General features: G+C 46.6%; 1 protein-coding gene across 8 annotated transcripts in view; it reads left to right on the forward strand.

The window, feature by feature from the left end:
• Positions 1 to 15,109, forward strand: part of ACACA (acetyl-CoA carboxylase alpha) — a 166,330-nt gene that overhangs the window by 112,348 nt on the left and 38,873 nt on the right. For all 8 annotated transcript variants that reach the window (XM_090025369.1, XM_090025367.1, XM_090025368.1 and 5 more), the window contains 3 exons: positions 9,167 to 9,310; positions 10,053 to 10,173; positions 14,616 to 14,712. In XM_090025369.1, the coding sequence (XP_089881495.1) occupies positions 9,167 to 9,310; positions 10,053 to 10,173; positions 14,616 to 14,712 (362 nt within the window). The remainder of the gene's footprint in view (positions 1 to 9,166; positions 9,311 to 10,052; positions 10,174 to 14,615; positions 14,713 to 15,109) is intronic.

Raw genomic sequence — 15,109 nt, forward strand, 5'->3', positions numbered from 1 at the left:
CGGCACGGCAGTTCAGCTCTTCTGAGACTGCAGCGTTGGCATATGCCGTAGCTGGTCATCTCAGCAGATGCAGCGTGATGTAATTTCTAGTCTCTGCTGAGTGGGGTCCTGAGACTCGGCAGACAGGTTGGAGGGCAGAATAGAGGTAGACCTCCTGGATTTCATGGGAGGCACCTGCATGGTACCCGCTTGGGCACCCACGTGGGGATCACAGCACGAGGTTCATTGGCAGAGCTGTGGAACAGGGCAGGGAGGGCAGCGCGTAGAGTTTGTCACATTTCATCTGTCGGCTTCGCGGGCACCCCTGTTTACGCCCCAACTTCACAACGTGAGAAATAAAGTAAAACCCTTGTGGGATATACGCTTCTTTTATTCCCCTTTCCTCCAGGAAAATGCAGAAAATGTGAAAAGCTCTTTCCTCTGCTCTCGCCAGCGAAGGCTTGGTATCTGCTCAAGATGACTCCAGATTTGGGATTAGATCAAAGCAATCATGTGAGAGCAATCATGTGAGTTAGGACAGCAAGTGCCATCCCTGTCATTCAAAGAAGCATTATAATTATTAATGCATGATATGAATCTTTCTATAGTGGCGCAGCAAGACTATTAGGAAGGTACGTGTGGGTGCAGCGTGTTGGAGAATGCTAATCAACGAGGGCCTAAGAAATGTCAAACGGAAATCGACACTCCGGCAGCATTAAACATTTGTCGGTTCCTCTTGTGCATCTTACCAAGGTTACCCTGTTCTTGGATCTGCGTGGTGGTGGGGGGAGGAAAGGAAGAGGGGCTGCGGTCTCCGTGTCTTGGGTGGTTACATCAGAGGATGCTGTGTGGGAGCCACAGTGATTTGCTCAGGGGTCTGGGGAAGCCGGTTCAATCAGCCGTCTTGGAACAGATACAGGATCTTCCGAAGCGCTGACTCCCCTGCCTTTGCCAGTTGTTGCTCCGCATCCCAGCCAAGTGGGTTAGGAGCCAAAGGCAGACGACAGCTCGGGTGAGGTTGCCAACAGCAATTGCGCAGCGCAGGGAGAGAGTATGTCTCATTCTCTTAGAGCTGTGCCCTTGAGGGACGGGCCAGTAGATGCACTTTTTTTTTCTGGCAAGCCGAGTACATGCTGCAGTTGGCTCTCTTGGTTTTTGCTCAGTGCAGAGGAATTCACATCAGCAGGATGGATGCCTTGGACTTCAGGCAAATGCCATTGCTTTAAAAAAATAAAATAAACAAACACCAATCTCCATTAATACATTTTATTTTTAATTGCCTTGTTTTAAGTGGTTATATTTGTATATTGTTCCCATTAGAGACGATTTACATTCCAGACATCCCATTATCAGTCCCTTTATGTTTGCTGAGGGAAGAAAGTCTAATAGATTTTTGTTTGACTTTTTTCTCCCCCTCACACAAGTATCCATCACTTTTTTTTTTTTTTTTTTTAAAGATCCTGAGCTCTAGCAATATAGTCCTGTGTGGATAGATACTTGCACTGGGTATCCGTGGCTATTTATTGCTGTGAAAAGAGGTGTTAACTCTTATGGGTTGGCCCACTTTCAGCCTACCTAAATTTTCTTCTGTAGCTTCTAGTGGAATTATGGTGCATTGTTAAAATGTTTCTACATTTCACCCAGTAGTGGCTGTATTTTGGTGGGTAATGATTCAGATAACCAAACAGGGGTAATGTTGCCCGATCCAGTGGAATATTACCCCAGAAAAAATCCCCACTGGTGTAAGTTATACTAGTTTAGGTTTCATCTGTTCTTTTGTTCTACTAAATGCAAAGAGCATATGGCTCGCTTCCCACTGTTTAGTGCTGAGATACTTATACCCCAGCATAATTCTCCATTTCCAACTGCAACCCAGTATATATTTACCCCGAGTGAACTGGGTAGTGAAGACAAGCCCTTAATATGGTTTATGGGGCTGGCCTCTGAGATCTGAAACTCCATTAGAGACCAGTGAGAGTTTTGAGTGTGGAGGCCTTCCAAAACAACGGGCCCTTGAAGTAGAGCGTATTTAGTATTTTTCATTTATCATTGTCTTGTTGCGGGACCTTGGGCAGAACACCTCGCCCCCCTACCTCTTGGAATTGGATTTGGCTGGGAGTTTTTTGACAACATTTTTCATTGGAAAGTATGAGGTCATTGAAACAAAATGTTTGGGGGAAGGAGCCAGTTACAGCAATTCCCCATCTCAGAACAATTTTGAAATTGCAAAGGAAAAAAAATCCCTTTTCTGGTTCAAAAGGTGTTTCCTTTCAGAGTGTAATTTATTGTAAGTAAAGAAATATTTCAAACTGTTTTGAAGTTACCAAAACAAAACATCTCGGCCAGATTTAATGTTTAATTTGCACTTTACCAAAATGTTCAAAATAATGAATTTTTTTTGTCCTGATTGAGGACTGGCATTTCCCCCCCTCCCTACCCAAACCTTGCGGTTCTGGAAGATGATCCCCTCCCACATCCATGTGGCTTTGCTGTTTCATAGTTTCTAGGGTCGGAAGGGACCTGAGTTAGATCATCTGGTCCAACCCCCGCCATGGCAGGAAACAATACTGGGGTCATACAACCCCAGCAAGATGTTCATCCAACCTCCTCTTAAAAACCCCCAGGGTAGGAGCCAGGACCACCTCTCTTGGAAGTTGGTTCCAGATCCTAGCCGCCCTGACCGTGAAGTAGCGCTTCCTGATATCTAGCCTAAACCTGCCCTCTGCCCGCTTGTGACCGTTATTCCTGGTCACTCCTGGCAGTGCTCGGGGGAACAGGGACTCCCCCAATGCCTGCTGGTCCCCCCTGACTAGTTAGTAACAGGCCACAAGATCCCCCCTCAGCCTTCTCTTTTGGAGGCTGAACAGGTTCAGGTCCCGTAGCCTCTCCTCATAGGGCCTGCCCTGCTGCCCCCTGATCATGCGAGTGGCCCTCCTCTGGACCCTCTCCATGCTGTCGACATCCCTCTTGAAGTGTGGCGCCCAGAACTGGACACAGTACTCCAGTTGTGGCCTGACCAGTGCCACATAGAGGAGGAGGATCACCTCTTTGGACCTGCTTGAGATGCATCTGTGGATGCATGACAAGGTGCAGTTGGCCTTCCTGACCGCGTCCCCACACTGCTGGCCCATGTTCATCTTGGCATCAGTGATGACTCCAAGATCTTTTTCCGCCTCCGTGCTGACAAGAGGGGAGTTCCCCAACCTGTAGGTATGGTGCCAGTTGTTCCTCCCCAGGTGCATCACCTTGCACTTGTCTGTGTTGAATCCCATCCTATTCACATGCGCCCACCCTTGCAGCCTGTCTAGGTCTGCTTGAAGCCTGATGCTACCTTCTGGTGTGCCCACAGTGTGCCCACATCCCTCCACATCTTAGTGTCATCAGCAAATTTGAACAGGGTGCTTTTTACCCCCTCATCCAAATCACTGATGAAGATGTTGAACAGTGCGGGCCCGAGGACCGAGCCCTGCAGAACCCCACTGCTCACGTCCTTCCAGGCTGAGAAGGACCCATCCACCACCACCCTCTGGGTGCGGCCCTCCAGCCAGTTGGTGACCCATTTGACTGTGTGGGTGTTGACACCACAGCCCCCCAGTTTCTTAATGAGAACGGGGTGAGAGACGGTGTCGAAAGCCTTCCGGAAGTCCAGGAAGATTATATCCACTGCTACCCCTGCATCTAATGATCTGGTAACCTGATCGTAGAAAGCCACCAGATTGGTCTGACAGGACCTGCCGCTGATGAACCCGTTTTGGTTGCCCCTAAGCATGCAGTCCCCAGCTGGCCCCTCATGGATGTGTGCCAGCATAATTTTCTCAAACAGCTTGCCTAGGATCGAGGTAAGACTGTCTGGCCTATAGTTTCCTGGGTCCTCCTTCCTCCCCTTTTTGAAGATTGGAACCACGCTGGCCCTCTTCCAGTCCTCTGGGACCACACCAGAGCACCACGAGTGCTCATAGAGCTGTGCCGGGGTCCTGCAATGACCTCAGCCAGTTCCTTAAGGACTCTAGGGTGGAGATCGTCTGGGCTGGCTGACTTAAACATGTCCGGCCCCTCCAGAAGCTCCCTAACTAGTTCCACGCTAACCTTTGGCCCAGGTGTGCCTCCCCTGGGGCCCGAGGGGGGCCCAGCAGGGAGGTGGCTGCTCTGGTCCCTACTTAGGAAGACAGAAGCAAAGAAATTGTTAAACATGTTAGCTTTGTCGTCTGGTGTGACGACCAAATTTCCCAACGCATCCTGCAAGGGCCCCACATTACCTGGGACCTTCTGTCTGTGCAGTAAGGGGAGTGATCCTTCCCTATGTAATAGGGCACCCATGTCTTGGTTCATATGTACTGGGGAAGTGCTTTGAGATTCTCAAGAGAAAGGTGTTGTAAAAAAAGGTTGTGGCCACCTCTTCCCTAGTGTCCCTCGAGAGCCAAGTATACTTACTCCCAACCCAAGTCCCCCTCCAAGAACACTCCGCTGGCAACGCTTGCTTCTGGATTTGCAGTCAGTAGCCATCTCCAATAACCATCAGGCTGTCAGCTTTGCGGCTCCCCGCCCCAGCTCCCGGCTCCCCCATCACTCACTAGAGGAAAAAGAGCTCGAGCCAGAGCTTGAAATATATCATGCAATAGTGTATCATGAATTTCTTGTGAATCACATTGGTGAAGCAGGTTTATTTATTTCAGAGACTTTAAATCAATACAAAGTAGGTCTCTTAGTTCTGAAGCTGGGATGGAGTGTGAAAAAATGAGCCCATTGTACTCTTAAAACTTTGGGGAAAGGAGATGACAGCTATATAATTCCATTTACCAGGCACTAGGGGCTTTAATGTGAAGGTGACAGGGAGCTCTTTGTGCATTTAGAGCACCATATCTTCTAAATAAAAGATCTGTAGACTTGATAGTGGAGTATAGCTCTGACTTTAATAATCTCCAAGCATTAGACCGAGCCAATATGTTCCCAAGTCAGAGAGGTCCCCCACCGAACGCTCGTAAATTAAAAGTGCAGGAACTGCACACATTCATAGATTAGAAATGCAAGAACTGCAATCCGTTTCCAGACAGAGAAGGGGTGTCTGGGTTCTTGCCAGACCCAAGAAACGGGTCTGTTTAGAGGCATGGCTCTTGGCTCTTTGTCATTCCAATGTTCATTGGCATCCGAACCCAGCTCTGTTCTTGTGTCGCGAGTCGTCGCTGTTCCATCCTCTAATAGCTTAATGTGCCTGCTAGAAGTGCAAAATGATCTCAACGAAAGCTGTACGATTTGTTGAGAGTCAACTGCAGAAAATAGCACTTGGGCTTTAAGTCTCTACAATGCGATTTTTGATGAGACCATTATTTTGATGATTTCTTGCAGTTTATTAAAGCAACCGGCTATTTATAATGGCCATGGTTTGGTTCTCTTTCTTTCTCCTCCTCTCATTTCTGGCACTCAGCGTAAGCCATGCTTTGCTGCTGTGAACGTTATTTGGACAAGACGCCATGTTCAAATCTTACACGAGTGAAGATGAACATCGTCTGCTGGGAACATAATAGCAAGTCCAGGCACAGTATTTGAAGTTTCCGTTCTAGCCCTCTGCTTTTGGTTTTTCCGATCTTTCATCTCAGCTGCACATACAGGCCACCTAAGTTTGCAAAGAAACCTGCTTTTCTAGCAGACTGCCCGAGTTAACCAGCTTCTCCATTGTTGGAAATAAGCTGAAGGGAAGGCTATAGATCTTGAAGATTTAGAGGGCTGACAAAATTATTCATGTGCATGGACAGCATGACGCACTTGCAAATGTATTGAAGGGGATTTTCGTGGGAGCAAAGGGCAGTTAAAGTCTTAACTCTGCTTTGTGCCTGTCCAAATCCTCGTCCAGAATCAGCAGAGATGTGATGGGCCATTTTGCCAATGCAGTCAAAGTAGGGAAATGCTGCCTGGGAGTTACCAGTGTGGTAAATGTTACCTGATACTACATGTGCACAAAAGGCTGTGATATGTAAAACACCACATTTTTGAGGCTGATCCATGCAGTACCGTGTTTATACACATTTCGTCCATAAAACTCCTGCTTTCCCCTTTCCTGAGGCTGGCTGAGTCTCCCTTGCCTCTGAATTTCAGGCTGGAGGTATTTTTTACCACCGACTGTAGGATCTGCTACTGAACACACTTGCCTGGCTGTTGGGTGTTCGCTGCTTAGAGTGGGTGTGTAATAGTTTGGGATCCAAAGTTGACTCCTAACCAGTCTGTCTCACTGGGGGCTTTTGTAGACCTGTCAGTCGAACTTGCCTGTCAGCATTTTCCAAACACACACGTGTCTTTGCTGCCTGTGTGTCCCACTGAAGAACACCCTGATTGCATAAGCATCGACTCTTATGATTTTCCTGCTATTTCATTCTCTTTCAGCCTTGGATATTTTCTTGCAGACATTTATACAGCAATATGCATTGCACCATTTAAAATTGTTAATTGGAGATTGAATTACTTGTCAGCCTTTAAAAATGTAGTCCTTGCAGGTCAGAGATGAGGTGGTTAGCGGGGCTGAATGGATGAGCTATTGCATTCATTTTTTCTCAAGCCAAATGATCATTGTCTGTAAGCTGGCTAGCCCCTTGGTGCCTTTTAACTTCTGGCACCCTTGCTGAAATCCAGTCTGCAGCCACCTGTGTATGATTAGTTCGCAGGATCTCTGGCCAGTTCCCAACAAAAATGGGGGGATGCACATGCAAAAGGTGGGGATTTATAGGATGGAGAGGGGAATCCAGCTGATCTCATTCCAGCTGGCAGCATGGAGTTTGGCCCTTAAACCCCTTGAGCATGTAGTCCTTGGAGTCCCAAGGATGCTAGCTGTGATTTAAATCGTGGTTTAAGGATTGCACCTACTTTGGCCTAACCCTCCCATTGCACACAGGCAACAGGTCACACACGTTGTGAGCTAGCATTCATCGGTGCAGCGTTAAACAGTTTTTTTGGACTCGTGATGCCTCTCCTGACATATAAGTACCCCACACACCTGGTGTTACACAGAGATTTTACTTGCACAGAGCCTTGCCAAACTGTGCCACGTCACTCAAATGTCTGGAGCACTCGGGGAAAAGGAACTGCATATTTATCTTGATCTCCAAAAAGGGATTCCAGAGTGAGGACAGGCGGTATATTAGGCTGTTTTCATTGCCTGTCAGCAGCAGTAAACCTGAGCTGTCCTCAGTGTCTCTAGATAAGCAGCAACACTGGCCCATTTTGCATGTGTGTATGCTTGCATTAGGTTGCAGATGGGAAGTTTAAATCCTCTTTATTTTTATTTAGCTCGGTGGAAAGAGGGAGCTGGGCTTGTGTCTTGCATCTGGACGCCAGTTTCTTACTGTCCTTCAACCTAAATCTTCACTGCTGGCTTTTCAGCTTGTGGCAATTAGGGCTGCTCACAGCATAAGATTTTTCTTGGTTGGGAATAAAAGGGTTTGGAAGTTGAAAGAAAGACAGGAACTCCTGATTCCAAATCCTGGCTTTTCGCTGCCTCCTAAAATATTGGGCAAGGCATCCAAGCCTCCTGCTTCAGTTTCCCTGTGTGCAATATTGCAGTCATACCCCTCTCAAGTATATGGACAGACTATCACAGTTAAGTGAGTTAACAGCAGGGAGGGGATAGATCCTGGCTCATTTAGGGCTAACTTGTCCCAGTTTGCATTTTATTTACCCCAGGGTAATTGCAGACATGCATCAGCTGCTCCAAGCCCTTGCCCGCTGTGTACTAGCTGTCAGGTGATCCTTTAGCCAATCCCTGCATGCCTGTGATGTCAGCTCCTGGCCTGTGGTGTCAGCTCCCTGACTCTCCAAAAGAAGGAGAGCTTGCATCTGGCCATGGGTGCAAGGCTGTGCCTGACCCCAGCCTGGTTCACTGACCCCCTTGAGAAATGAGATCTGATGCATCCAACCATATTTCACGACCAGCAAAATTTTTGGCAGATGCACGTGTTGCCTGGTCCGTTCTCAGTCCTGGCACCAAGGCTGAGTCCTGCGAGTGCATCATTGACTCCTTTTTGCTGGCTTGAGAGTATTTAATGCTGGCTCGAGTCTCACACAGGAAAACCCCAGCTCCCAGATAATGGAATAATTCTCACATCAGGCTTTTTTTTTTTTTTTTTTTAATTTTATTTTCAAGTGAACTTTGAAATACTTAACCCCCTTGCTAATTCCATTGAACTCCCTCTCAACAAGGTGAGTTACATCCCCTAAGGGCTCATTTGAGAACATCGTGTGTTCGCCATTCATGACGGTGAAAGCAGAGCTGAACCTGCCTGCCTTGGAGACGGCGCTGCCTGTGACCTGCCTGCGGCGATCTCTGAGTAACCCCTGGCCCCGAAAACTAGCTGAAGTGGGTTGCTTTCCGATGGGGGAGGGCGAGTGGTGGTGCATGTGGTTTTTTAAGATCCAAACGAAGCAGGTATGTAATGCCCTCTGTCTGTTAGAAAGACTCAAGCCATAAAAATAACAAACGGCATGTATTTGCTAGAATGTCAAAGTTATGAGTTTATTTTGTAATGATGTGCTCCTGCCTTCATGAGGTAAACTGGCCGTGGCAGAGGTGTTATTAGTAATATGGACTCAGTGGAGCAGAAAGCGAGTGACCGAGAGATCAGTGTATCAGTCAGTGAGAGGGCAAATGGAAAGAGACAGCAGGAGAATGAGAAAAGAGCCGCGGTGCCTGAGCTGAGATTAGACTTGGAGCCAGGCAAGAGAATTGAAAGTCCAGCAGTCAGAGGCTTATTCTTCCTGGTCTCTCTAAGGAGCCACCGGGGCTTTGTCTGTGACCATGTGGGTTATTCTGGCTTTTGTGTAGGGCTTTGGTTTCCCGCCTCCAAGGCCTAAGTCCCTTTGCCACACTGCTCCTTCACAGCAGTGGCACTTGTTAAGTGAGCTGAATGCACGCTCCAGGCCCTGGAGAGATGGTCCTGTTCCCCACTCTGTTGCTGTGCGACTGCATCTCCTCAGACCTCAGTTTCCTCCCCCGTGACATGGTCGTGACTGTTGCTACAGTACAGCGAGGTGGGTAGAGAGGATCCAGACGTTGAAGCTGCTCAAGGAGCTTTGGGCTTCATCACTGCATGGTGCATTGGTAGCGACTTACTGGAAGGGTGAACTGGAATGTGGCCATCTCCCCAAGTCATACCCAACAGAGCCTTTCTTTTGTTGCTTCACATGATCCAACCTCTCTTGACAGGTGCTTGGACGGGAGGTGTATACCTCAAACAACCAGCTGGGTGGGATCCAGATCATGCACAACAATGGAGTGACGCACAGCACCGTGTGCGATGATTTTGAAGGTGTCTACACCATTCTGCTGTGGTTATCCTACATGCCAAAGGTAAGCCCTGATGTCATTGCCGTCACTCCCCTGCCTGGCATTTTTTGTCTTGTAGTTAAATTATGAGCTTTTTGAGGCAGGGGCTGGCTTCATCCAGTGCTGAGGGTGCTGAGGCATCCTGATCTGTGGTGGAAGTTCTTAAGCCCTATGACAATATTAAAAAAAACAACTCAGTGTTAAAGGAAACTGCATTGCTACCCAGGAACTCTGCCCCCCACACCTTCACATGCACCTGCTGGCATCTGGGCTGTAATAGTCTGGGCAGCAGGGGAGCCCCCAGACATAGTAAGATGACTTTTACAGAATTCAGTCTAAAAGGACCTCCTCCCCAGCCATCATTTGTAGTAGTTAATATATGGGGAGGTTGCCAGGCAGCAAGAGGAACGCACAAGTCACCTTCCTTCAGGAAAGAATGCATGGAGCGAATCAGGGGGCACGGTCACCTTTTTGAAATTAAATTGCACCCCCGCCTGATGCTGGCAGTGTCTGAAGTTCGAGAACAAATAAAGTGCAAATATGGCAAATGAAGTCTTTGTGTCCTTCAAACACTTAGGGATCATTTTCAGACTATTGCAAAGACAATGGGCAGCTGCTGTCATCGGGGTTGTACGGAGGAGGAGCGGGAAGCTTTCTGGGTGTCAGAAATGGGGATGGTGTCAGCCAGTTCCTTTTCATTTCTGCCCTTTGAAACAAAGTCACCAAGACTAGAGGATGATTTCGGTCTTTTTTTTATTTATCGCAGAGTGTGTCCTGCCCAGTTCCTATCCTCAGTGTCAAGGATCCAATAGACAGAACTATTGAGTTCGTTCCCACCAAGACTCCGTATGATCCCCGGTGGATGTTGGCTGGACGTCCTCATCCAAGTACGTGTGTGTTTGACGCCCAAAACGAGCAGCAGCTCATCTAATGATAACCAAGACTCTGACCTGTGTTTTTAATTATCTTGTAACTTTGGCATATGCTGGTACTAAGTCTAGTTATCGATAGTATAGGAATGACCCCTGTGTTACAGCATCAGAATGGTGTAGTTGTAATTAGAAAGGTGATGGGGGATACTGTATTAGCAAATTATGTAATTTTAAGTAGCAGCACTGCAAGGAAAATGCACACCCCAGTGACTGGGATGAACTAATTTTATGGCCAGATCTCGCAAACTCTTATTTGTGCACATAATTCAGGGTGCTTCATAGACTTCAGTGGGAATGCTCATGTAAGTAAGGACTAGTCGCGTAAAAGTTTGCCAGTTCTTGCTCGTAGTCTACACATTTTGAACAGGGAAGATATGGGTGAGTGGGTGGTTGAGGAAGCTGTCAGTCATATTCTGGCAGACTGCAGCGTCACAAAATGAAACAAAATAGGTGGTTAGTGAAATCAAACTAAAGTGTAAGTGCTTTTCTTCTGCTTTCATATGTGACTAAGGCAGCGGTTCTCAACCCTCTCAAAGTTGGGCCACCCTTCACCACTTGTTTGAATGTGGCAGCATCCCCTGCTGAGAACCGCTGTTGGTGCTGCTTCGACTTACCTTGGTGCTTCTCAACTGGGCTAGGCTGCCTCCAGATAAATCTGCTGCACAGCCAACCCGGGAAGAGCTTGGCATGTGCATACTCTTCTCCTGTGTTAGGTCTGTGATCAGCCTCAAGCAGCCAGGAGCTACGTCAGGCTGTGCAGCCCTTTCTGGTCTGGCCTCCCCTACACTCTTCTCCTGGAAACAGAGACTCAGGTTTCTGGAAGGAGTGTGGGAGGGGCTGGTCTCAAAGGGGCTCTCGCCTGCTTTAGGCCTATCACAGTCTTGCTGAGACAGCAGTGTGCACAGGGCAGTTTTACCTGGTTGCCCTCGTGGGGCCCTGGTTGAGAATCACTGCTGCAAGGTGTTTAGGTTCTTAAATAGCTTTGACTTTCAGAGACTCGAGTTCCTCAGTGCTAAACGGCAGACAAGGTTCTTTGGGTGAATCTGATATCTTTTATTAGACCTGTGTTTGAGAAAGGGAGTTGGGCACTAAAATTGCTAATACCCTAATGCTGGCTCTGCAAACCTCCTGCCTGCATGGAGAGGAAGGGCATGCTTGGCGGTGGTTCGTTATTGTGCTAATTCTTCTTGTCAGAAGCGGAGGAAGCAGTTTCTGTGCCCTGGGCGGTGGTGGCCATGGGCCTGGCAGCGGTGGTGGCTGCCTTTCTTGCATCCCCTTAAAAACGGTGCCTGGGGCTGGTTCCCTGCTCACCCACCCCTGGTGATGCTAGGGTTTCTTGCACGTGTGAGGTTTTACTGCTGAGAATGCACTTTCTCTAACGTGAAGTGGAATTTTTTAATTTAAAAAATGTTTCAACAGTGAATAAGCCTGAGTGTGTTCAGACTTGAATGGAAACCTGGAAAGGGGGCTGTAAATGATGTCTTTTGTTTTCTCTTTGCTGAACAAGAAGCGTCTTGTGATACCCAAGCCCAGCTTTGCCTTAATCTCAAGCGGCCCTTCTCCCACACCTGCAAACATGCACAACCTGTACACCCTGTACTGAGGTTTGAATCTAGCCCTGAGATTACCCAGGTCCGCTCCTGGGCTTGAAATATCCCCTGCATCTGTAACTAATCAGGAAGCCACATAAATATTGCTTCTCCAACAGAGAGGGAGCTGGTTAGAGTTGGGGAAGCGGGGGTGAATCTGAATTCTGGAACCCAAATACATCTTAATAATTTTCATAAATTATAAAACAAGAATTACTGCTAAGAGAATTAAAGTGGCATAAAATAGCATGAAAGAGCTGAAGTTTGAGAGTGTTTGCAGTAAGGAGTTACTTTGCAATTAAGGGGTTGCATTTCTAAAACTTAAGAAATACATTTGACAAAAAGTACAAAAGCCCTTATCCTAGAGGAATTTGTCTTTCAGTAGCCTGGCAGTCGTCACAGAATAATTGCATTGGAACCACTGCAAATCCAAGGCCCTGCCCCTCCTTCGCGGGTGGGGGGCTTTGCAAGCCATGTGCGTACCAGCTACAAACTGGGTGACCATTATCCCTGCTGTTATTAATGAGTTTCGGTAGCTAAAATGAGATCTGTGATAAACTAAGTTTTCCGTTTTTGGATAATATTTTTTCATCATCTCTCCAGTGATTCATCCAGCTGTCTGAGTGCAGCTAACGCTGGCTTCCAAATCGAGTGACTTCAGATTTTAATTTAGTGGAAGCGTTAAGAAAAGCAGATGATTCTCCGTGATAAGTTAAAGCAGATATCTCCTAGGTGAAAAGTTAAAGCCATTTATTAGAGGAGATATTGCCGTGATATTCTTCAAACTGACGCCCGACACGAGGCCAGAATCTAAACGATCAGCTTTGGGCTCACGATAAAGAGATAATTTTGAAATGGATGGTCACATTTTACAGTGGGGCCACAGAGGCAAGGAATGTAGAACACAGTAATTACAAGTTTGGTCTTGATAAAACACTCTCCATCCTGTTTAAGTCAGCAGAGGTTAGCGCGCTTGGATCTCCACTTTTAATTGGTTTTGGACTTGGGCTTGTGGAGGCAGAGGTCCTTGTTCAAATTAAAACATTGCTCAGGAGCTACATGCCAAGGGCTAACACAGGGGAGACTGTGATTTTGCACCAGCTTTGTGAGAGATTGGTGCAAAGTGGATACCCTCAGAGAGCAATTTTTATTGCCTGGGTGGGTAGAGTTTCCTTGCTGCTGTAGCTTGTATGATCTGGAGGCATGTAGAAACCAGTGGGGACCTTTTTGCATTTCCCATCTTTTGTTAATATTGGGTTAGGGACTGTGCAGGCAAAGATAAAAATGAAACCCCTCTGTAATGCCCTTCCCTTAAAAAACTATTCCCAAGCTGAAGTCCTGCCTCTGACAACCCTAGGCTCCAAAAATGATTTTTGATTTCAGCTCCTACCTACCTGTAAAGAACTGAATAAAACTCTAGTGCCCAGGCATCCCTATTTCTAGAAATGCATTCAGAACCTGGATCTAAATCCAGACTGCATCTTGTGTCCATCTGAGATGGATGCTGGGTTGCCCTTCCAGATAATTTACTTCTGTCTTGCAGCCTGACTCTTCTTTACCATTATCTTTGATAAATATCTGGATTATGGCGTGGTGATCTGTTGAAGGTTCTGTGTTCTGTGCCCACCTTGCCCTAAATTATTGTCATTGAACAAGTTACCTGACTTCTGTGCCTCTGGCCCCCATCTGCAAAATGGAAGTGATGCCGCGGTGCTTCACAGAGGTGCCCCGAGAAATAGTATAGTAAATACATTCATAAAAAATATCCTGTGACTAGACGAGTTATCTGCTCCAAAACTTTCAGCTCTTTTGAATACATAAAGACCAGCTAGCAAATACGGTATATTGCTTCACATGGGGGACAGTGTAACCAGTCCCTTGGAATCACCTGTGCCCAAAGGACATTACATATGACCCTGGATTTCTTTTTATAAAGCACTACAGCCAGCTATGCATTGGTAGCAGGGTAAAGATAATTGAGCTCTCATGCTTCAGGGCATAAGATCAATTGCCTGCATGGGTCAGGAAGGAATTGTTTTCTCCCTGCATTGCACGATTATATAGATGCACTTGTTGGAAAGGTGCTAGGTACTGTGAAAAGGCAGAAATTTGCCATCCTTATTGGAAAGGAGATGGGTTTGAAGAACAGACATTGACTCCTAACATTCTGTCTAGAACCCGGATTGGTGCGAGAAGAACACTGCTTTGTCAGGAATATCTTCAGTAGAGCAAGTAGGCTTAGTTAACCAAATGGTTTCACTTTATGGGCTGTACATAATGATTCTGTCCTGTTACCTGTCTACCAGAATGTGTGACCCACGCATTACCTACTATTCAATTACCATCAGCTCGTTTATACCTAATGTCTGGCTGTCTTCAGCATTCTGAGAAAAAGGCATTGGCAGAATTGAGGGAAAATTGTAAGTTAGGTTTTTAAAATAGAAACAGGCATTTTGAAAACCCCCTCTTTAATGACTTGGCTGCCTTTTGACAAATGTTTGCAGTGTCTTGAAAAAAACAGAGTTATTTATTTAAAAGCATGCAAAGTCCCTCTGCTATCCGAACCCCATCGTTTAACAATAAATGATGCCTTTGCTGATAAATGAGTCTCTTTATGCAGACTAGCAAATGAAATAGGACATGATGGCTGAAGGCAGACAAATGTGCAGCTGTCTAACGCTCTCTTGTATTATAATCTGTTTAAAAGAGAAGGAAAGAAATGCCACTCCAAGTTCTCAAATGGGTATCTTGCTGCAAGTTTTAAATACTTTGCCCTCCCTTTCTGATATCTCATTCTTGCTTTTGCAGCTCAAAAAGGCCAGTGGTTAAGTGGGTTCTTTGACCATGGCTCCTTCCTGGAGGTCATGCAGCCTTGGGCACAAACAGTTGTAGTTGGCAGAGCCAGGTAAGTCCCCAGAGACCTCTCTGTACCTTTGTAGACATCTAGCTCCAGTGCTGATGCTCTGCATCTTTGCTGATGCTGTCTGACCAAGTTGGTGTGTGGAGGTAGGTTCTCTTCAGCGTGAAACTGAGCCTGCCATAAAGAGAGCGCACATGAGGCATGGCAACAGGTGATTCCCCTGAAAAAAAAAACATTGTGGTACTTGTGGTAACCTAGACAAGCCTTACTGTAGTTTCTGCCATTATTTAGTAACTGAGATGCATCATTGCTTGACAGTCCTGTTTAACTTGCAAGAAAAGTTTGGCTACAGCTGCAAGAAGCTGTAAGTTGCTGGGATACCTGCATCTTTTTTCTCTGAGTGGGGAAATTGAAGTTTCTGTTAAATTTTATTACTCTCTAA

This window comes from Crocodylus siamensis, chromosome 13 (assembly GCF_052110815.1).
Source record: "Crocodylus siamensis isolate JL-2025a chromosome 13, ASM5211081v1, whole genome shotgun sequence".
NCBI classification, from domain to species: Eukaryota; Metazoa; Chordata; order Crocodylia; family Crocodylidae; genus Crocodylus; species Crocodylus siamensis.